This window comes from Zophobas morio, unplaced genomic scaffold, assembly GCF_036711695.1.
Source record: "Zophobas morio isolate AGI-343-1 ecotype UQ-CSIRO unplaced genomic scaffold, CSIRO_AGI_Zmor_V1 ptg000010l, whole genome shotgun sequence".
NCBI classification, from domain to species: Eukaryota; Metazoa; Arthropoda; class Insecta; order Coleoptera; family Tenebrionidae; genus Zophobas; species Zophobas morio.
In genome coordinates, this window is record NW_026972115.1 from 7,419,548 (window position 1) to 7,442,532 (window position 22,985).

A 22,985-nucleotide genomic window follows, 5' to 3' on the forward strand; every position below is an offset into this window, starting at 1 on the left:
TGTTTACAAACAATCGTTCCAAATGTTCTTGCGTGCTCTCATAATAAAAATAAGACGTGAGTCACGGTCTTTTTCGTTGTATTTTTTATATTTATCGTCCCACTGAAACGCCCACGAACAGGTAAACCAACAAACGGACGAATCTCCTTTATTTCAATTTCTTGCCAGGAGGTTGCAGCCCCGGACAACGTTTTTCACCGATTTTTTGGCTCGCTTTTTGCTTGGAAGCGACGCGCCATGGAAAGGCTGTTAGCAGCACAGGTAGAGGGAACTCGTTTGGGTACGTAATGCATCCCAGTTTGTTCCCGTCGCATGTGTTCGCTTCCTCGGGCTGCATCTAAACGACAGGAAACCTTAACAACCACGTCGTTAAGAAAATGTGAGTTATGGCGCGGCATTAATGCCCCGGAATGATAATTGCTACAACCAGCAAGAGATTGTCTGTATTTGCGGAGCTCAGTGCATTTGGTCGTCGTTTAATGTGGACACTAATCTAATTGAAATCTTTAGAATGGCTGGCATTCCGGCGAAATGAATGGCAACATATTAGCGAAAAGCCTGTAATTCAATAGCGAGAATCGTCGGAATCCCTATCTTTTGTCCGATATTGGTATCGATCTGCTCCTTATTAAATGATGATATTGGCTAGGTAACGGATGAAACGAAGGTAATTACCGCCAACGCCTGTCGAATTGAATTTTAATTAAAAATCGTTGTCAATTATGAACCGGATCGGTTACTTAGCCGAGCTTCCTAGTTTCCGTTCGGAGTCATTAATAATAATGTGTATTAGCGTTAGCGCAATCTGTTGTGCACAATCGCGACCAAAATAACCTAAAGCACCTGCCGCCATTGTCTGAGACGGCGCCATCTCTCTTCAATTATTGCCGCGATAGGACGAATCCGGGATTACAATGCGGTATCTAGGATCGCGTTATGAAATTACCGGACTGCTCGAGCTAATTACACACAAAGCCACGAAAAGAATAAACACCGAACTAGAACAAACAACAATGCACCACATAGTTGTACATCACATTCCCCACGAAATATAAACAGCGTCAGTCTTTCAACGTCGGAATTAGTCGTTCCGTTACGCAGTTTCGGGTATTGCGATCGTCGTTCGACACCCCTTCCGACGGTCCGGCGCTTCGTTCGCTTAAAGAATCTCAAGGACGAATCGCTATATTAGTAAAATGTGGCTCGCTGCGCTCGCCATCACGCACGACCATGTATAATTGAAGCCTAATGGAGCAGGTTTCGCCTTTCCGCTCTCTCCTGCACGTGTCCCATCGATTTATCTCCGCCTCCCGAAACACCACCAAGTAAATACGTAAAATGCGCTCTCCAAGATGCTCTTCTATTATTAAACCGGTCGGCAGGAAGAGAGGAAAGAACCGGTCAACTTCACAAAGGATAATAAAAATTGGAGTCCTTAAGAGGCAGACGTCGATACTTTGAAACAGACTACATTTGATCCGGGAAAGTTTACGAGGCACGTATTAGATGTAGCTTTATCAGCACTGAAATTTCCACAAGTCGAGGCAAATTTTTGAGGTAGCCAATCGCTCTCTATTTCCAGCCAGATTTAATTAAATTTCTAGGGTTCTATCTAATAAGACGAATCAAAATTGTTGATAAGACGCGCACAAAGTAAGCGGGGCCCCTTCGGGGCCGGAACGCTCTTCTATTCCACTAATCCTTTGATCGACCTCCGATACAATAGTTTTTCTGTCGTCAGACGTATTGAGACCCAAAGGAAGAAACAAGTCGTGCTTTTACCTTGTATTGGTTCTTGGCTTAATCCGATCGAATAGTTTCGACAAGACAAAAGAAACATTTTCCGCAATTAGATGGCGGATGCCCCCGGCAACAAAGAAGGCGCTGTGTGCACAATATACCTCGAGTGGATTGGAAAACAATGAACGAAGCGAAATGGCTGGATATGCAACCAACCGAACGGCAGCGCGCTCCGAATTTTTGATTTACTTCGGACTTACTTGGGGCGGCTTTTTGTGCTTTTTGGCGAGCGCTGTTGTTTTGAGTCCGACTGTACGCATCTGGAGTGTACGGCGTTGGCAGTTCCCCGTAAAAACCGCATTCATACAGATGACACCGCAAGTGCATCCAATTTTATTCGTGCATGAGTCACCGACGCAGCACTTCCGCGGCCAATCGCAATTCCGTCGACTTTCGACGAATTACCGAAAATAAACTCGGCCTTTAAAATTCGAACGGTGTAAAATAAACGAAACGTCGCGCCTTTATTATGTTCCATTCTGTAGCAAACTCACCCACGGAATTAACAATGAAAAGAAATTGCGAAAAGTTAGATTAGCTCTTTGAATTTGATATTCAAGACGCGCGGTGGCCTGCGAAGGCTATCGGCTGGCCGGACGAGATCTCCAAGTATAATGTAAAAGTGCTTATTTACCTAGAAAATGCATAGACCGGCTTGAATTTCAAAGCAGGGGGCGTGATTACCCCGCCGCGGCGGTGGGCGCCGACACGATCATCGCCGGCCTTGACTTCGGGCTTTTGTGCTAAGGTGTAGCGCTTGTAAAAGCACCAAGTGGGGGCTTGTATGCCTCCGAGACCAATAATTTACAAAACTAATTCCGACGTACGTCCAGTGGAGCGTACACGGAGCGCCAGAAGGCCACGGATTGTTCTATTATGTACCATTTTATTGTTCACGTGTGCCGCCCCGCCATGATTAACATAATTATCCGCGTTGCTGCGCCGTTTTTACGGTCGTTATAACCTCGTTGCCCCGCATCAACAGGTAATTAGCCGGGAAATTAGGAGGCGGCGGACAACATTCGAACGGCTCAGATCTTCCGCACAGACGTGCATTAACACGCCCGAAAACAGAATCAAGCGCAAAATTCAAATAAGTCTGAAAAAAAAAAATTGTCGGGGTAACACTAAAAGTGGAAATGGAATTGGCAGATTGGTGTGGTTGTGGGCTACAATTTGTCAACGACAGGTAGTGGGTTGTTTTCGACAAGACGGGGCTACAGCTCATTCGACTAAGACTTATTTATTATTAAAACTAATATACTAATGCTTAAATTTAATATTATTATTAAAGCTAAATAGAAAACATTACCGTCCGGACTGGCCTTATTGCCGCCTCCGTGTCGTTTTTCAAATTTGCGCCTCTCCTCAACCACTTGTCGCGATTAACATAATTATCCTGGCTGCTGCGCCGTTTTTGCGGCGTTCCGTGCTCGCATCAACAGATAACTCGCGAGATCGCTTTTTCCGATGATCCTCTCGTTACGCGGAGCTCCGCTGCATATTATTCCTGGAAGTTTTAAATAAAAGAGCAATCTATGGAGGTACAGCTCCGCGTTCCGCTCAGATGTTTACGTAATGCTCGTAAAGTTTAATGGACCGCTGCATACGCATACCCCGCGGTGATCATATGCATGGAACATAAAATATACATTGTTACAGTTTGGCGGTGTTATTTTTTCGGCGTAATGCCGCGATGGATGGATCAAATTGGAACGATTTAAAATCGTGTCAGCGAGACATGAGAAAAATTGTTTCCATTCCTATGGAGATGTCGGGGCTTATAAGTTTGTAAATCGGGAAAAGTCGATTTGGTGTGAAGGGTTGGCTCCAATCTCGTATGGAGACAATATATGGCCGGGGGTGGCGATGGGGAACGAGGGAGAAGGCCAATTTGGGCTGCGAAGTGCAAATATTTATGGTAAAGGAGACAGCGACGATGAAACAGAGGGAAATAAAAGGGAAAATGCGGCGCAAAGGATTTTTAATGTGGGTGTGCGGGGCAGTTAGAGCCTACCGAATTTGGCGGAGGCGGGGAATTCCTTTAACGTGTCGTTATTCACGGTGGACCAACTAAAGGACGTTTTTGTGTAAATGTTACAATCACGTCTTATTATTGTCTTTTTTTTATTAAGTTGCAACACCCCAAAATGAACCCAAATTTCCGCTAACCCAAATACCTTCCGAAAGTATACAAATTTTTGAATGACCGACGGCGACGTGTAGTAAGTATCCAGTTTTCCTTGTAATATTTTATCACGGTATTGACACTTGCGGTAGGTCACGTTCCTCAGTCTGTGCGTTGGATTAGAAACGCAAAAATTTTATTCTGAGCCCAAAATTATGTAAACTTATTAAAGTAAACACTTAGTAAATAACGTCTTCCTCTGCCAAGTCCTTCAGACTTCTGAATTGTCTGGCATGGGCACAATACGGATTTTGAGTTATGTGTGTTAATTTTAACAACCAGATTGCAGATGAAACGCTCGGTTACGTTTATACCGCATTATGAATGGCCTTATTTATGCGTCGTTACAGTGTTGCAGCCCAAGATTGATAAAGCGTTTTCGTAAGTGGCGTGTTTTTCAACGTAAACACAGTCAGTAGTAGAAGGTTGTAAATCGTGCGTTTATCAGCCATCTTGCCTTGGTGCCGGCGTCCACCACCTCCTCGGCGATCGGCTGCACGAGTCCGAGCCATTGTAAAATGTTTATGTGAGATCACGGCCGATTACCAGAAGCGAATCTATTTCGGTCGTGTTTGTTTTGTTTCACTCTATTCCATTTTATCTGTTTTTGGTTTGTACATTTAAATGTTATAAACATAACGCGAGGAATGTGCCAGATTTTCATTTTAACAGTTTACACGGCGCACATCCTCGCCGATTTATGGCGGCGTCCGTCGCGAAAAAAGGGAAACAATGGCGCCCAAATCCCGCTTAAACGTATTCCTGGCTCGCGTATTTCACGCTCCCGGCAAGCCTCATACTTTTTGCAGGCATTTTAACCACCTTATCCCGGCCCTGTACCTACGGCGGATCCATTCGTGTGAATTATTCATGTCTCCGCTGCCTGTAACCTGACCGTAACTTTAACGGGGTACTTTCGGGCTAAAAATATTCCAGACCGGTCGGAATAGACAAGTAACTTTATTTGGCCGACATTTTATACGAGACACAATGTAGATAACGGCTGATTGGGCGCGCGAAGGCGGAAATGCGAGCGGTTTCGGCGTCGCGAATTTTCGCACCAGGAGACCCCAAACGACGTCGTTGTCGCCCACGAGGTCGGCATAGAAAAGTTTACAACACCGCCAAAAACTATCACTTTCAGTTTCTTTCTACATACGAAAAACGCTCTTATTTTATAAACTACGAGCAAATTTTTTTATTTCAATTTTTGTTTATGGTTTGTGGCCTTCAAGGCATGTAAGGATCGAATGTTCGTAGACTTCGTTGAATTCGTAAACTAGACCATGTTATGTCAGTAACTGCACAAAAATTAGAGGTAAGCTGTAAGTGAAGATTATTTTTTAGATGCTGCTGACTCGGCGTAATTTCACGGCGCAGAGTCAGCGTAATTTGATATTGCCGATTCAGCGCAATTTATTATTGCTGTTTAACACCTGGACGTTCGTTTGAGTGTATCCAATTAGGGTCCAAGTTTTCATTTGAAGAATCTTTGGGGCTTGGAATGTCTTATTTTTGAAAGAAGTTTAAAGAACATTTCTTCTATTTTTTGACGATGCAAAAAATTTTGCAGCTGCTTGTGTTTTGCCATTGGAAAAGTTTGAAAAAATCTTGTTTTATTTTTTGAAGAAGTGAAATAATCTTAGCCCCGTGGTGCTCTATTTTTGGAGAAATTTAAAGAATCTTAGAGCCCCTGTATTCTATTTTTTGAAGATGTTGAAAAAATTTTGCCGCTGCTGGTATTTTGTTATTGAAGGAGTTTGAAAATATCTTGTGGACCCTAGTGTTTTATTCTTTGACGAAGTTTCAAGGATCTAGGATCCTTAGTGTTACAATTTTTGTCGGAGCTGGAACAATCTTGAAGTCCTGTATTCAATTTTTTGAAGTAGTTTAAAAATCTTGGAGCCCCTAGCGTTTGGAAAGTTGGAAGAATCTTGAGGCTCGTGGGATTTTGTTTTTTGAAGAAGGTAAAGGATTCTTGCTGTTCCTGGTGTCTTACTTTTTGAAGAAGTTTAAAGAGTGTCGGGGTACCTAATGTTTTATTTTTTGAAGAATTTGAAAGAATCTTGGGGTGCCTGGTGTTTTTTTTTTGAGGAAATTGAAAGTCCTGCACTCCTTGGTGTTTCGTTTTTTAAACGAGTTGAAAGAATCTTGAGGTCCTGTTTCCTATTTTTTGAAGCAGTTTAAAAGTCTTGGAGCTCTTGGTGTTTTATTTTCGCAGCCGTTGAAAAAATCTTGGGGCTCCTGGTGTTTAATTTTTTGAGGAAATTGAAAGAATCTCGGGATCCTTGGTGTTTCATGTTTTGAAGGAACTGAAAGAATCTTGAGGCCACAGTGTTCTTTTTTTGAAGTAGTTTAAGAATCTTGGGGCTCCTAGTGTCTTATTTTTTGAAGAAGTTTAAAGAGTGTCGAAACCCCTAGTGTTTTATTTTTTAATGAATTTCAAAGAATCGTAGGAGCCTTCCTAGTGTTTTATTTATGAAGAAATTGAAAGAATCGTCTTGGGGTCCCTGGTGTTCTATTTTTGAGGAAATTGAAAGAATTTGGGTATTCTTGGTGTTTCATGCTTTGAAGAAGTTCGAAGACTCGTGAGGCTCCAGTGTTTTATTTTTTGAAGAAGTTATAAGGATCTCGGTGCTCGTATGTTTTTTTGAAAAAGTTTAAGAATCTTGGGATTTCTGGTGTTTCTTTTGAGGAAATTGACAGGATTTTGGGGTCCCTGGTGTTTCATTTTTTGAAGAAGTTTAAAGAATCTTGGGGCTCCTGTGAGTTACTTTTTATAGAAGTTTAAAGGAAGTCGGACTTATAGTGTTTTATTTTTTGAACAAATTCAAAGGATCTCGATGTCCTTGGTGTTTCATGGTTTGAAAAAGTTTAAAGAATCTTGGGGCTCCTGTTAAATTTTTTAAAGAAGTTTAAAGAAATTCGGATCCCTAGTGTTTTATTTTTTTGAAGAAGTTAAAAGAATCTTGGGGCTCCTACGTCTTACTTTTTGAAGAAGTTCAAAGATCTCGGTGCCCGTAGTGTTTTTTCTTTTTCGGAAAAGTTTGAAACAATCTTGGGGCCCTAGAGTTCTATTTGTTGAAGAAGTTGAATGTTGAGCCCTACCTGGTATTTAACAATCTTGGTGCTCCTAGTGTTTTAATTTTGAAGAATTTGAAAAAATCATTGAGGTCCTGATGTTTAACTTTTCGAACAAGTTTTTTATAAATGCTGTCCTCTATTGAAACCTACCCAAGCATCCATTGTTCCTGGACGAAAAGACGATTCATTGAAAATACACAGATTTTCAGTGTTCCATAATACATAAACTTGGTCGTCATCAATATCACCCAATTATCTCCTCGTTTGGAGGTAAGCGTTCCGTTTTCCCCACCCTCCACTTCCCGCATCTCCGCCTGCAATTAACTAAAACACCCGAACCCGTTCCCGGGCAAAAACGCGAACGCAGGCTTTACCTAACCGCCTCCAACCCGATTAATAATCCGCTAAATCTGAATGATGGATGCGGGCGAATCCCGGCGCGAAAACCTCCGGGCTTTGCAAGAACAATAAATTACGATCGTCAGTTGTCGCGGCGGCGGCGACGCCGCCCCCAACGATACATCTTTAATTAGAGCCGGATCGGAAACGTGCAGTGCGACCAACGGCCACTTCAAACAAAACGCCTGTATTAATTATTTCGAGCGGGCGGCCTTTATGTCGCCCTCTAGAAAGTAATAATAAATAGAGGCAGCGGCCCTTTGCGCTCTTGTGCAAACGACAGTCGCGAAATGGCCGGAGTTGTGTGTTTTACGAAACAATTTCGTTCGAGTTATTTTAATTACGACATAAAGACGGGAAAAAAGTCGCAGCGACGAAGAAAAAGTTGGGCGAGATTTTATTGGCGGGGGAGGGGCGGGGGTCATTAGGGGCGGATTGATTCAGCGAGTTTTGCGTTATTGATGGGGCTGGGGAAGTTTGGGTCATTTGTGGATTTTCGAAATTTTTCTGGGGGCGTTTTAGGGCAGAAGGGAATAGTTTTCCGTGGTGGTTGAAGTCGAGGGTGCGATATCGAGCGGCTTGTTGGTTTTGCTTGATTGACGTTTCCATAGTTTCTGCTGGCGTCTTCAGAATGTAAAGTCGATTTGGAGTTGTGAAGGAGTGGCGTAATGACTAACGAAATGTCAATTAAATTAAAGCAACGGACGCGGCGATATCGTTAGGCGCCAATTAACCCCACACATCAAAGAGAAATTCACTGTCTTGGAAGCATTCTTAAAGAGTCGGCGACGTCATTTTTGACACTAATATAATGCAGATGAGTCGAATTCGAAGCTCACGGTTGCGTCGAGCCGAGACACTCGTCTTATTACGTTAATTAACAACCCCTAAACGTCACCGTGTAGGCGCGTTTTTGAAGGGGAGCTTTTTTGGGGCCCGCTTTACCAGCATTAACATTAATTGGAGCATCGGCGAATTAGCGTAATGTCGTAGGGGAGCAGCTATTGCTCAATTACAACAAGTGAAAATAGAAATCGGAAGATTCCAAGTAATTTCTAAAGTAGTTATTGAGAATTAATGGACGTGTCCGGCGCTGCACTCCGTCTTTTAATTTAAATATCTCAAACGTCGAAATTAACTTAAACCCGACATCGGAACTTCGGAAGGCGCTCATCTCTTCGGTACCTTGGCGCTCCAATCGATCACTCCGTTCCAGATGCAAAGTAGACAAGAATATATTAGAGAGAAACTTTCCGAATTAAAAGTTGGCGGCTCGGTTCGCCATATTAAAATAATTATACTAAAACGTTTTCCATTAGTCGGAGCGCCACAATAAAAACTTTTAATCTGCGAAGATTCGCGACGAAATTAAAAATCTATCTACGATTTGGCAAATTTTTCGCGAAGCTCTCTCGGGTTAACGAGCCAAGGCCCCGTTAGTCGCCCGAGCCGACAAAATGATTAAACGTGTTGCCATTATTTCTGATGTATGGCATTTTAATAAAGTTTCTCGGAATTATCGAAACGTCTGCGAGGATTGGGCCCGTGCCAAAAAACATATAATCCAGTATATTAGGTAATTTTATTGCACCAGCACGAGATAAATGCACGTCGTTTGCAGCAACTGTGTGCATGCACCAGAACAACATCCCACTTATTAGTTACTTGCGGTTCGAAATTTTTCGAATTTTTCTCGTGGGCGCGAATTCCTCCTGAAATATTGAGATGGCTCGCTTCGGTCGATTTGGGCGAAGTGGGCCCGATTTGCCGTCACGCCGCCTATTTATAGCCAAATTAAAAAATCGCGAGATCTCTTCGCGACGAAACTCAACTGGAAGGATTGATGGCCAGCGTCACGAGTTTACGCGAGTCCTATCAAAATAGAATAAAAAATTAAGACTTTCTCGAAGCTATTTGGGTCAGAAGAGACATTAATTCGGTGCAGGAACTGCAATATTTTTTTCCTCGCCGGTGGAAATAATTCACTTTTTCAAAACATCCACGCTTTGATTCAGCGCTCGCTCCAACACGGGTCTTTGAAAGGAGGTTTTTGCAAAGTCGTTTATTATTCTCACGCGTGGGACGATACTTTCAGAGCGCTCTTTTGATCGTGCAACGAAATTTCAATTAACCGAAGCAATTTTCTTCGTTACTGTTCTTGAATCTTCCCAGATAAGAGTTAGCACGGAAAAGGGGGCTACGTTTCGGCCACCGTCGGGTCAGCCCGCCCCTGCCTCATAAACAGAATTTAATATAAGCGCCCTCGGCATTATTAAAAGCAAACTCGGCTAAGTGATTTTGACATAAATATTAAAAATTTAATATGAACTGGGTGTGATTTATTGCCGGCTTGCCTCCGATCCAGGTTTTCATAAACACACCTTCGCCAAAAATCGCGACTTGGAGTCCTTCTGAATTAATTTTAGAGGCTCCAGGTTTAATTCCGCGAGGTTAATTCATCATATTCCGCCCGAACTCTTCATTAAAACTCAGTTATTCCGTCGATTGCAAGAAATGAGACCGGACTGCAACTTTCCGCGGCGATTATTCACTTCCCAACTTTAAATGGAAAAGAGATTAAAACCATATGCACGGGCGGAATTTCTCGGTTGCGTGAGGAGCTGTCGGTATTGAAGTTTTCCCATTAGTTTTAGAAGATCTTAAATAAGTGTTTCTGGGGTCGGCGTCGCGACTTCGCGGAATAATACGCTTCTGTCTTTCACTCAACATATTCGTAACTACGGGTAGGTTAGATCAGAGTACCATTTAATTCCGAAAGCAGGGAGTTCTGGAAAGCTTGAACGAAATAGAGTCGTTTCGGGAGCAACAATGGTGTGTTGTTTTGGCGAAAATTCGCGGCTAGTGACTCATTGCGCAGTCATGCGTCAGGAATAGTCATAAACATTGGCAAGATTAATCATCCGGATGAAACGTAGGCACACGAAAAAAAAAATAAAACGCTTTGCGGAGCAGGTGTCGGCCGATTAAATTTATCGATGAATTTAATATTTCGAAACGAAGCGCAGCGTCCTCGGGAAATAGTAATAATCAAGGCTCGACAAGAGAACGTCAAACACGCTAAGATTTCATTAAGAAAATTCCCCGTTATTAATCCTCGATGTGCTTAAATTATTTGCTCAGATTGCTTTTGTACTCTTCTGGAAATCCGCAAACCGCTTACTAGCGCAGAATTTAGAAGCGAGCCATTAAATCTCACAAATAACTTTGTGTATGAAACGCTGAAAACTTTCAGGGACGTTTTTCGACCGAAAGGAAATCTTCTGTACTCGACGTAGCTGTGAAATGTAGCTTTCTCTTTAATAATAAATCAGAGGTCGAGGCTATATTAAATTCTGCTTAGCGGGACGACGGAACCGTGAAGCGTTGTTGGGAAATAAAAAAGAACACTCAACTGCGCCATTAGATTGTCTAATTAAGGTGGGGAATTGGAGAAAGGAGAAAAAATCTTGCAGGAATACCGGAGTGGGATAAAGCGAAACCGAGCCGTTAAGCTTTGGAATATTTCGTTGGAAAGAGGTGAAAAGTGGCGCTTGCGGGACCGCCGGGACAAGGTTGGAAAGTCGGGAAAGTTTTTTATATGCGTATTGGCGCCCTTCTTTAATCCGTTTTAAAGGTCCGACGTAGAACAACAAACAAAATAATGCCATAAAGGCGACGTTTAACGAGCTATAATGCAGACTATCGTTGCTGCTACTCGGTAATGTTCTGTTTTATCACCGATTTTTATAAAGGATGGATCGTTGGTGGCTAAATGCACTTTGCAAAAGAAACACAAATTTTGTGCATATAAATTCGGTCTTTAATTTTTAGAAAAATTTAAAAAAACGTCGGGGATCCCCCCGTGTTTTTTTTTTGTACGCACAAAATCTGTGTTTTGTTTGAAAAGAATTTGAAAGGAACTCGGGAACTGCTGGCCTTTTGTTTTTGAATAAATTTAAAAGAATTTTGTGGCTACTGGCGTTTTGATTTTGGAAGAATTTGGAAGAAACTCATGGGCCCCCAGTTTTTTTGTCAAAAATTTTTAAAAAGTATTGGGAGCCCCTTGTGCTTTGTTCTAAAAGAATTCGAAGGAATTTTGGGGTTCTTCAGAGATCCTAATGTTTTGTTTTTGGGAGAATATGAAAAAATTCGAAGGCCCTTGATGTGTTTTTTTTAATTAAGTTTAAACAATCTTGGCAGCTCCCGGAGTTTTTTTGAAGAAAAATCTTGAAAAATCTTGGAAGAATCTTGGGGGCTCTTTGTTATTTATTTAAAAAACATATGAAGGAATTTGGTAGCCCTTCTGAATTAATTTGGAAGATTCTCGGGAGCCCTTCGTGTTTTTTTTTTATTTTAAAAGAATCTTGAGATTATCTGGTGTTTTGTTTTAAGAGAATTTGATAAAATCTTGGGGCCTTTCTGTTTTTTTTTGAAAAATTTTAAATAATCTTGGAGATATGATTGTTTTAAAAGAATTTGGAAAAATCTCGGGGGCCCCTGTATTTTTTTGTGGAAAAACTTTAAAGAATTCTGGGAGCTGTTTATGGTTTGTTTTAGAAAATCTTGGAGCACTTCTGTATTTTTTGAAAATTTTAAAAAACTCGGGAAGCCTTGGTGGTTTTTCTTGAAAAATTTTAAAAAATCTTGGAGACCCGTTGTGTTTTGCTTTTAGAAAAAATTGTGAAGATTACTGGTGTTTTTGTTTTTGAATAAACTTTAAACAATTTTGAGAGCTCCTGGAATTTTTTAAATGGAAAAATTTTAAAGAATCTAGAACGCCCTTGGTGTTTTATTATAAAAAAATATGGAAGAATCTTTGGGTTCTTCTGTACTTTTTGGAAAAATTTGAAAGATTCTTAGGAGCTCCAAGTGTTTTTTTCTGTTGTTGAGCGTTTCGTTTTAAGGAGCCCTTTTGCCTTTTTTTGAAAAATTTGAAATATTTCGGGAAACCTTGGTGGTTTTTTTTGAAAAATGGTAAAGATCCTTGCGGATCCCTTGTGTTTTGTTTTTAAAAAAATATGACGGAATCTCGAGGAAACTGGGCGTGTTTTTTTTTTTCGAAAAAAGGGAACTAGTGGTGTTTTTGTTTTTGAATACATTTGTAGGAATCTTGGGAGCTCCTGAAGTTTTTTTTTGTTGGAAAAATCTTTAAGAATGTTGGGAGTCCCAGGTATTTTATTTTAAAAAACTTTGAAAGAATTTTTGGGCAATTTCGGAAACTCCAGATGTTTTTCCTTTTTGAAAATTTTAAAGGAATCTTGGGAGCACTTGGTGTTTTGTTTTAAAAGAATTTGAAAATATTTTGGAGTGCTTCTGTCTTTTTTTTGAAAAATTTTAATTTTAATTTAATTTAATTTAATTGACGGGAAAACCCCAATTTGCAATACTATAAACTATACAAATTGATATTATCTTAGAAAATACAAAAGAAAAAAAAAACTAATTTAGTTTCTTGAATCCTGTTGTTTTTTTTTTTTATTTTAAAGAATCTTGAGCACTCCTTGTATTTTCTTTTTAGAAATATATGAAGGAATCTTAAGGAATCTAGGCGTGTTTTTTTGGGAGAAAAATAAAAAAAGGGGACTACTGGTGTTTTTGTTTTTGAATAAATTCTTGAAGATTTTTTTTGTGGAAAAATCTTTAAGAATGTTGGGAATCCCAGGCGATTTATTTTAAAAAACTTTGAAAGAATTTTTGGGCCATTCTGTCTTATTTTAGAAGAATTTCAACGATTTTCGGAAACTCGTGACGTTTTTCTTTTGAAAATTTTAAAGGAATCTTGGAAGCACTTGGTGTTTTGTTTTAAAAGAATTTGAAAATATTTTGGAGTCCTTCTGTCTTTTTTTGAAAAATTTTAGTTTCTTGAACCCTGGTAGTTTTTTTTTTTATTTTAAAGAATCTTGAGGACTTCTTGTATTTTTGTTTTCAGAAAAATATGAAGGAATCTCAAGGAATCTAGGAGGGTTTTTTTTTTTGGAAAAAATAAAAACAATGGGGACTGCTGGTGTTTTAGTTTTTCAATAAATTTGTAGGAATCTTGGGAACACTTGAAGATTTTTTTTGTGGAAAAATCTTTAAGAATGTTGGGAGTCTTTGGCGTTTTATTGTATAAAACTTTGGAAAAATTTTTGAGCCACTCTGTCTTATTTTTAAAAGAATTTGAACGAATTTTGGAAAGTCCTGATGTTTTTCCTTTTTGAAAATTTTAAAGGAATCTTGGGAGCACTTCGTGTTTTGTTTTAAAAGAATTTGAAAATATCTTGGAGACCATGATTTGAAAAATTTGAGTTTCTTGACCCCTGTTAGTTTTTTTTGAAGCATTTTAAAGAATCTTGAGGACTCCTTGTATTTTGTTTTTGGGAAAATATTAAGGAATTTCGAAAGCCTTAGGTGTGTCTTCGTTTCTCTTAAAAAGTCTTGAGGACTACTCGTATTTTTGTTTTTGAATAAATTTTTAAGAATCCTGGAAGATCCTGGAGTTTTTTTTTTTGTGGAAAAATTTTCAATAATCTTGGAAGCCCCTGGGGTTTTGTTTTAAAAAATCTGAGAAAATTTTGGGGCCATCCTGTCCTATTTTTGGAAAAATTTGAAAGAATCTCCCACTTTTAAGGACAGTGTGCAAAATATTTTAAAACAACAACAAAAAAAAAAAAATTGTAATAAGTCTTTAAAAAACGTCTTCAAATCAATGGTGTATGGTTTCAAAAATAAGACACTGTCGGGAACCTTGCTTTCATCGCTTTAGAAGTCTTTCGTAATGACCGATTTTTAGACTCTTAGTCTTACACTCTGCAAGCAACAACGCAAATTTTGTGCACATAAATGCGGTCTTTAATTATAACAAAAAAAAGTAGAACTTTTCCCTTTATTTTAGGTTATTGCACCTGCCGCTATCAAAGCATTGTGTAAAGTTTCGCACTTAGAACGCTCATCTTTGAGGGCTCCTTTATGTTACGAGTGTTGAGAAAACAATGCAGTTTATGAGAAATTACTCGCAACGTCTTCAAGTTAAAGCCGCGTATAATTTTCAAACGAAACGACACACCCAACCGAAAAAAGTACCAAAATATATTTGAAAATTAAAATATGAAGGAAAGAAGGACACGCCGAAACAACATCATTTATCAAAATTTTGATGTTCAAAATTCCACTCTACCATCATTAATCTCTTTCTAAATTAGACTTGCCTAGATTGCATCTGCAACTCTCCCGTTTCACGGAGCTTCCGGCTTAGACCCAAAACACCTCACTTTCGTAAAAATCGCGAAATTTATGCTCCTCTTGAAATAAAACCAAAACAATCGCCGGCCAACTAACATCCTTTTCCTCCATTCAAATACGCGCCCGATTTTTCGCCCGAAAGCCTTCAGACGCAATTTCGCGTTTAATAATACATCCTGCATTTATATTAAATTCCTTTTATTAAGCACCGCGTTACTAAACATCACTTGCGGAAATCTCGTCAAGAGCTGATCCGGAGGAGCGAACGCTTTGAATAACCTAAATCTGTACGAGGTTGTTGCCCCGTTACACCTGGCGCTGGGAGAGCGAAGAGATCCACCCTATACGCGTTTGTGTTTATAGTTACGGATCTCGGGTTTCGCCTCGTGTCGCGTCATCTTGGCGAGGTGCCCTCGATGCGGAAACTTGGCTGCTGGGGTTTTTGCTGAATGAATCTTTGATCGGGAAGAATTAGGGAAGTTCTTTAATTGCCGCTGACGTGCCGCTGGGTTATTCAGGAGGTGGATAGTGGTTGGGGTGTAAATTTGGTTTTTACTTTGGTGGAGTGTTGAGGTTGTTTGAAGAAAATATGGAAAATGGAAATTCCAAAGGAAACAAAATTGGTGCACTTCTTCGACTCGATCCAGATGTCCTGAAGGTAAACAAATCGTTCTAAATGTATATCGCAAGTCAGAAGAAAGGGGAAAGTGCGAGAATTAACGATTTGCTAAAGAAATGGAGCTTTAACGAAAATTTCTGGTACAATTGTGTAAAAAATAATAATCGTGCAATTATTCCAAGTAAAATGAGTGGCAAGGGGGTTTTCCGGGGTAAAAGTGGAAGAAATTTTTCAAAAACTAAACAATTTTGGGACCATAGAAGTTTCTTTCTTGGAACAATTTGAAAGAATATTTGGGACACTTGAGCTTTATTTTTGAGTTGACGGTGGTTTTTATTTGAAAGGATTAGAACGAAATTGGCGTTTTAATAAGAGTGACGGAATCTTAAGGCCCCTGGTGTTTATTTTGTTGAAGAATTTAAAAGAATCTTTTTTCTTTTTTAGAAAAATTTTGAAGAACCTTCTGTTTTATTTTGAAGAATGTGACAAAATTTCAAAGCCCCTGGAGTTCATTTTTGGGAAAAAATTAAAACAGTCTTGAGAATTCCAGGTGTTTTGCTTTTGAAGTTTGGTCCGTTAGTTTTTGGTTTTTTGATGAATTTTAAAGAATTTCGTGAGTCTGATCGTTTTTTTTTTAATTTGAAAGACTTTTGGAAGCTCATGTTGTATGAAGAATAATCTAGAACAATTTTTAGGACAATTCTGTACACAATTTTGGCGATATTTACAGAAAAATAACTAGATATAATAGAAATATACTTCTAGAAAATTTTCCAGAAGATTGGTCTCGATTATAAAGTGATGGATAAGCGAAAAAATTTACAAAAATCAACAAAAATATAGAACTCAAACAAGTGGACTCCTAATGGGCAAGAATTTTTCGATTTTTCCTGCACCGTTCATTGGATGTAGATTTACCACAGCCAGATATTTTCTATGAACTTCAATAGACGTCCCAAAATTAGTCTCGTTTGCTGACCATTCAGAATACATTTTAGAATTAGCTTCGGACATTTTGCATAGATCACAAAGGACTACATTTGAATGTATGGACTCTACAGGAACGTTCACAAAGGGTCCATTTTAATTTTCCACTCTACTCAAATTTTAGATTAACTTTCGCCATTTTACAAAAAACGCACCCAAAATCCATGCTAATGTAGGGATTCTAAATGGACGTCCAAAGAAAACGTTTTAATTATTGATGTTATAGTCCTTAGGGATTAATTCGTGTTAACTCATTTTTATTATAAAAGCAATTGATTACAACTTGGGCAAATCGGATGATTTTTTAAATTTCTACTCTAGTTTTCCATGACAATTACGTCACTGCTGACGTAAGCGTCATGGCTAACTGCAGCAGAAATTTAAAAAATCACCCGATATTGTTCATGAAAGATTTTTCTATAAAAAAAATACTCGATTTCGTGTCTAATACAAAACGAGTATAAACAGTGCTCAAAATTTGAAATTTACAAAGTTTGTTGATCGTAACATTTCCAAGGAGGAAACAAAACTCCAACTTTATCCTTACAAAAACAAACGTTTATCTCCTTAGCAAGATCCTTGCTCAAAGACGGAAGGCTCCAAATAAATATTTTCTCAGAACGATAACCGTTGTAGGTCGAATTTGACGCCGTGTGTAAACAAAAACTTTGGCAATATTTTTCTTTCCAGGCTCCGTTTTGAGCTACCGTCTTTTAAGTAAGTATATTCTAAAAAACAAACTGGAGCACACTCAGAACGTTACTTTTGTATTCGGTAGAATTTATTTATTTTATTATTAATTAAATTTGATGTTCAAATTGTGTGAACTGTTTTCAAAATAACAGAAATTTTGAAATTCTGCTTTCTTACGATAGAAGTTATCGGTAACTTGTTACTGCGCCAGTCAAACTTAGTGTACGTTCAGTGTTGCCAACGACAGACTACAAAAACCCTAGAAAGTCAATCTGACCTTCTGTGGGGACTGATGCTATGATTACAATAACAAAAATTTCCTTTAAATGTAAACCCGATGAAACGACGTCCGATTTTAGTGAAATACAAAAAGCAATCGTTGTTTATATTACTTTTCACGTTTGCACGTGATTCAAGATAATCAAAATTTCTAGAATTTTTTTTTCAAAGCGAACATAATTTCTAGAATTTTAGCACATGTTCTCTAGGTGCTCAACCCAGACCGAGAAGCTATATTGCAAAAATGGGCACTTTTCCCTCAAACCTGGACATGCTCGTCTTCTTCGAGTGTGGACCCCAACCCCACGCCGTCCCCGTAGCCGCTCGCCCCCCGAAGGTGAAGGTCCCCCGTGTTTGGCTACAAGTCCACGCCGCTCGCTGGCATCCGTCCGCGGTTGCGCGCTCGCCGCACGCCACATGCTTACCGGTATGGAGGCTTTCTCCTCGGAGGCGGTTCCCCCATTGGGTGGCACATGACCGGCCTTGGCGACGAGGCCCGCCGGCACCCGCACCGTGAGGCAGTCTGGCGCAATTCCCCACTCACACGTGGCCTCGTCGAAGACCACCGCACTCAGTGCATCACCCGAACGCTCGCCGCCGCCACCGACACTCAACCGCACGTCAAAGTCCGCGCCACATCCGATCTCTTGCTCTGGGTTGCTTTGGTCGCGTGCTCCAGACGGGGAACAGCTGGGTACCCGACGCCGGGAGAGGTTGTGCGGCACTGCGAGTCGACGACGCTATTGAGCGACGCCGCCGCCAGGGCGCAGGTCGGCGCGCCGTCGCCGTCGCCGACGCCGCGGCTACCTGCTGCTCGCGTACAAGGACTCGTTAATAAGTGTGTGTTTTTACGTGTTCGGCGGGGACGGGGCGGCGGATTTTCGCGGTGGAGTGGGTCGGGATGGGGTGGAGGCGGGGGCGATGGGCAGCTTTCGGGCATTGTTGACACCTGCGGTGTTAGAAAGGGTTTTGGGGAGTAAAAGTGGACGAACTTAATCTTGATACAACTTTGATGGACTTTACAACCATCAGAACGCTTTCTGAATTTCTACATTTAACGGGTTTATGGCCACAGTTAAACTATTTAACAACTGTTCCTACAAAATTTAGAACTTGTTGAGGTTTAATACAAAGAAGTCAATTTTGGTCGGAAAGGTGAAATTGAAGCCCGATTTAGCGAGTTTGGAGGCTAAAAACCGAATCTGTAAACTGTAAAAATCGAATTTAAAAATTTTTAAAATACACAGAATTTTGCTTTTTAGTTTTTTGAAATTCCTAGTGATTTATTTTTTCAAGAATTTAAAAGAGTGTCGGGGCATTTGATGTTTTTTGAAAGAAATTAAAAGAACCTTGGGGGTCCTTAATGTTTTTTTTTAAGAATTCAAAACTGTGCAATAAAACTTTACACAATTCTCTTACAACTACTACGCCAATCACTTTGAAATTTAGAACGTGTTTTGAGGTTATCATCAGCCTGATAGATCTGTAACAGAAATTAATTATATATCCGTTCCCACCAAAAAACTTTGATGACGTTATGCATGAATAACTTCGGATTAATTTTTTTGCATAAACCTGATGCAATTCCGTTTCTTACGTAATTCTCAGAATGCGTTCTTGAAATTAATTTTCTCAACCAAGTGCGATATAATGTGCAATTATGCTCCGGTTCTTATTCGACATGAAACAGTTTATCATTCAAGCTATAAATTTCAAGTGAAGTGTACATTACTCCCCCACAATTCAAAAATCAATGAAGTTTATTATGACTTATAAAACAGTTTTCTAGTTTTTAAGTAGCTTCAAATCGTTGATATTATTTATCCAATCAGCTCAAGATAGCTTGCAAGCAACTGCTGGTTGAAGAACAACCGGATTTTGGTGAAAGCCGCTCCCGACAACGACTTTGGCGCTCTTCAGAATTACATAATTAACTCAATGGAAAACGTTCTCCAAGCTGATTTTATTTATGAAATGATGAACTCCGCCAATCTCGAGAAATACGATTCCGATGGTCATAAATTCGCACAAAATTTCTGAATATCAAAGCCAGAAATATTTCGCTTCTTCGTTGAAAAAGAAGTAACTAGTCTTTCAAATTGGTACCGCCCATCGCCTCCGCGGGCTTTGGACTCCGTACTTTTGATAATTGCGAATTCGTTCCGAGTTGTTTTTTAGCAAAGTTTGAAGTCGAGGAGGCAATTAATCTTGGGCCGAGTGTCTCATTATGTTCACGTTCAGTAATGAGATTTCAGCTTTGGAATGGGGCGCGCAAAAAATGAAGGCCGCCAATTAGAGGGGCTTAGTCTAAATCCGTTTCGAGCGTGCAAGAGAACAAGACGAAATAGACCGAAGCATCGTATCGGAGCTTTTCAATTAGAAATAATTACGGAAATCAAATGGAATTCGTGTCGTTTCCATCTTCGCAATTAAGCAAATATTATACAAAAACTTCAAAGGCGGCCTAATAAGTGCAGGCCGACGAGAAACTGAGACGACTGCGTAATCACTTAACTAAATATGCTAATTTCTGAGGATTTAAGAGTCGCCGTCGACTGCCTGTTTTCCGCTGCGAGTGCCGTTCGAGGCGCAAGAGGAAATAACTTTTCCGGTGTGAGCATGATACGTCGTTCCGGTTCAGGTGGTTGAACGGTTAATTTTCCTCCTATTGCGGGCATTTATTAACTGACATACGTAAATTACGGCGCATCGCGGTCCGTTTGCCCGGAAAAATATCGCCACCGGGATCACGATAATGGCGCGTAAAGCGCATTACGATCTATGAATTGAAGAGATACGGCTTCGGACGCTAGAGGGGCCATAAACGTAAAAAATAAATACAGGACGCGAGTCTTTATGATGGCTGATCCAGAAGAGGCCCGGATTGTTCCGGATGGATTTCCGACGATGGAGCTGGCGGGGGTGGAGGAAGAGTCCGGCGGTGGGCTTAGGCGATTCCGATCCCCACTTTCGGGACTCTTCGCTTACCGATGACTTTATAATCAGAATCAATATCGGGGAAAACATTTCTCAAAATGGCACCACAACATCGAATTCCTACTGTTCCAAAAATAAACTTTTTCGAAAACAAATCACAGGGGGGGTCTCAAGATTTTTTTTTAATTTTTCGAAATCGAAACACGAGGAGCCCTCAAAAACAACAGAATCCTTCAAGATTCTTTTAAACCTTTTTCGGAAATAGAACAAGGGAAGCCCAAGATTCTTTTAATCTTTTTCGGACACAGAACAAAAAGAATCTTCAAATTTTTTTGAAAACGAAGCATCATGAGCCCTCAAGATTCTTTTAAATTTTTGGAAACAAAACAACAAAAGCCCTCAAGACTCTGTTAACGTTTTTCGGAAACAGACTAGAAGAGCCGCCGAAATTAATTTCAACTTTTTCGAAAACGAAGCACCATGAGCCTTCGAGATGCTCTTAAACTTCTTCGAAATCGAAACAGGAGGAGTCCTCAAGACTCTTTTAAACTTTTTCGAGATTGAAACAAGAGGCGCCCTCAAGATTCTCTTAAACTTTTTCGAAAATGAAGCATCGGGAGCTTTAAAGATCCTTTTAAAGTTTTTTAGAAACAGAACAAGAGGAGCCCTCAAGATTCTTTTAAACATTTCCGAAAAAAAAACAGCAAGAGCCCTCAAGATTCTTTTAAACTTTTTGGAAATCAAAACGTGAGCAGCCCACAGATTCTTTTAAACTTTTCGAGATCGAAACACGAGGAGCCCTCCCATGAATGCTATCTTTAACATCTCTAATTATTTTTGGAATGTTTCAATTCTAGGCCTTTTTCTCTTTTAAAATCGATGAGAAATATTTACTATGTTTTAAAAGGTTTGCAGTCAATAAAGTGCATCATGCTTAAAATATGATCAGCATTGTGTCGGAAAGTTAAAAAATGGTGGATGCGCCGGGTTTCTGAGTCCCATTTTGTATAAGACTTATCAAAAGAGTGTTTACGAAGCCCTCGTGGTACCATTAACTTAAGTACCCCACCCAATAACTTTATTTCTAATCCGGAAAATTGAAAACATCGAATTACCCTCACTAATCTCTCTAAAATTAAAGTTACATTAACTCCCGAGCAATTTTGAGTGGTCCGTTAAACTTTTATTACATTAAAGCTGCTAAGTTAAAAATAACAAGAAAATCATCCTATTAATGTATAGGTGTATTCACTCCATTAGCAAATTAATTTTTCTTAGACGGAAAGAGCTTAAGAATGTTTAGCTTTAAAAGCAAAGCACTTGAATTATTAATGCAGGCGATGTCAACCGAATAAAAGATCAGCGCCATGCAACGTGTATTTTGTTTACAGAGAAAACACCCCCAGCAGAATGCTCCCACGAAGCAAGTAACACTAGCCGTCCATTTCGCAAAAATTAACAACCCCCGTTTCTACATTTTTCGAACAGATCGCATCTGGCATCTCGTCCGCGGTCCGTGTAAGTGCGCGATCGGTTTTTGCGCGCCGCCCCCGCTGGCGGCGTAATAAATTGCGGCGATATCTGCCAGAGGAAATCTTAGCATGTATCCGTTGCGGTTGACCCATATGATAGGACGTTCGGGTCTAATGGCCGACAGCAGGAACGCTTTCCGCCGAAAGATTTATCCAGTGTTATTCCGGCCGTCGGAAAACTAATGACGAACGTGCTTCTTGGTCGGTCGAAGAGCGTATGGTCTTCATTAGGGGCCATCATGCGCCACATTACCCGCGGAAGCTTTTTGTCTCGATGGCTGGTGCGGCGGCAAACCCTAACCGATAGTTTTTAGACTAACACCAAATTTTTTTAGAAACACTTAAGTATCTTAAAGTGTTTTATAATATTTACTTACTTATTCACTCCTTCACCTACTTTTCAGTACAGAAGATGTTGAGTCGAACTCGCCATCTCTTCATCCCATGTCTTCCGTGGCCCTCTTCGTTCCTGTAATATCAGAAATTTCTTTATCACTTTCCAAAACTACCGATCCGATTACTTTAAAACTGTGTGTATTTTCTAGGGAAGTAACGAATCGTGAAAACGAAACCATTTTTTGCAATTCAGGCCGCCGTTCGCGATCGCCTTGCCCAGAATGGGGTTGCTGCGAGGTAAAACCCTTAATTGTTTCATCGGGGGCGCATTAGCGCGACAAGACACTGTTTTGTGACGTCAGCAGCGGAATTAATGCCATTTTAATTCTGCGAAGCTGACGTTATGCAAATGCAGGACTTTCAGGAATGTTTTGCCAGTTAATATAACCCTGTTTTAGAATTTGTAAATTATTCTACGCAATTTCAATTACAAATGCAGATTTTGTTGTGCCAGTTATGGAACAGAAATTATGTATGGTAATTGGCGGCGTGGCGATCGCAGGAGGTTTTCAATTTTACGCCGAAATAGATAGGGGGATGCGTGCGGAAGCTCCTTAGCGAGAATCGACGGAATTTAGTAGACAAGATTCAAAAACACAAACACGGAATAAAACTACGAACAATTTAAATAAATATTTGATTATGAGTGCATTAACTAACTGATGTTTGAGTATTATCAGTTTGTTTTAGGTGGATTCCAGGGGCGCCTCGCCGCATTTGGGCCCTCTCGCGCCAATTTATTTACGGCCTCGGTGCGTAAGCCACAAGCCCATGCGCCTTAATGGGCAAATTGTAAATATTGTGTTAGAAAGTGGTTAATTTTAGAGAGGTTTACGGTCGGGTCACTAAA

General features: G+C 40.0%; 1 protein-coding gene across 1 annotated transcript in view; it reads right to left on the reverse strand.

Annotated features, from left to right (window-relative positions):
• LOC135126060 (uncharacterized) overlaps window positions 1–19,948 on the reverse strand; it is a 150,794-nt gene extending 130,846 nt beyond the window's left edge. Inside the window, exons 1-3 of the mRNA XM_064051850.1 lie at window positions 19,875–19,948; window positions 18,123–18,219; window positions 17,696–18,010 (exon numbers count right to left, since the gene is read on the reverse strand). Coding sequence (XP_063907920.1) covers window positions 17,696–18,010; window positions 18,123–18,219; window positions 19,875–19,948 — 486 coding nt within the window. The remainder of the gene's footprint in view (window positions 1–17,695; window positions 18,011–18,122; window positions 18,220–19,874) is intronic.
• Window positions 19,949–22,985: the final 3,037 nt, after the last annotated feature.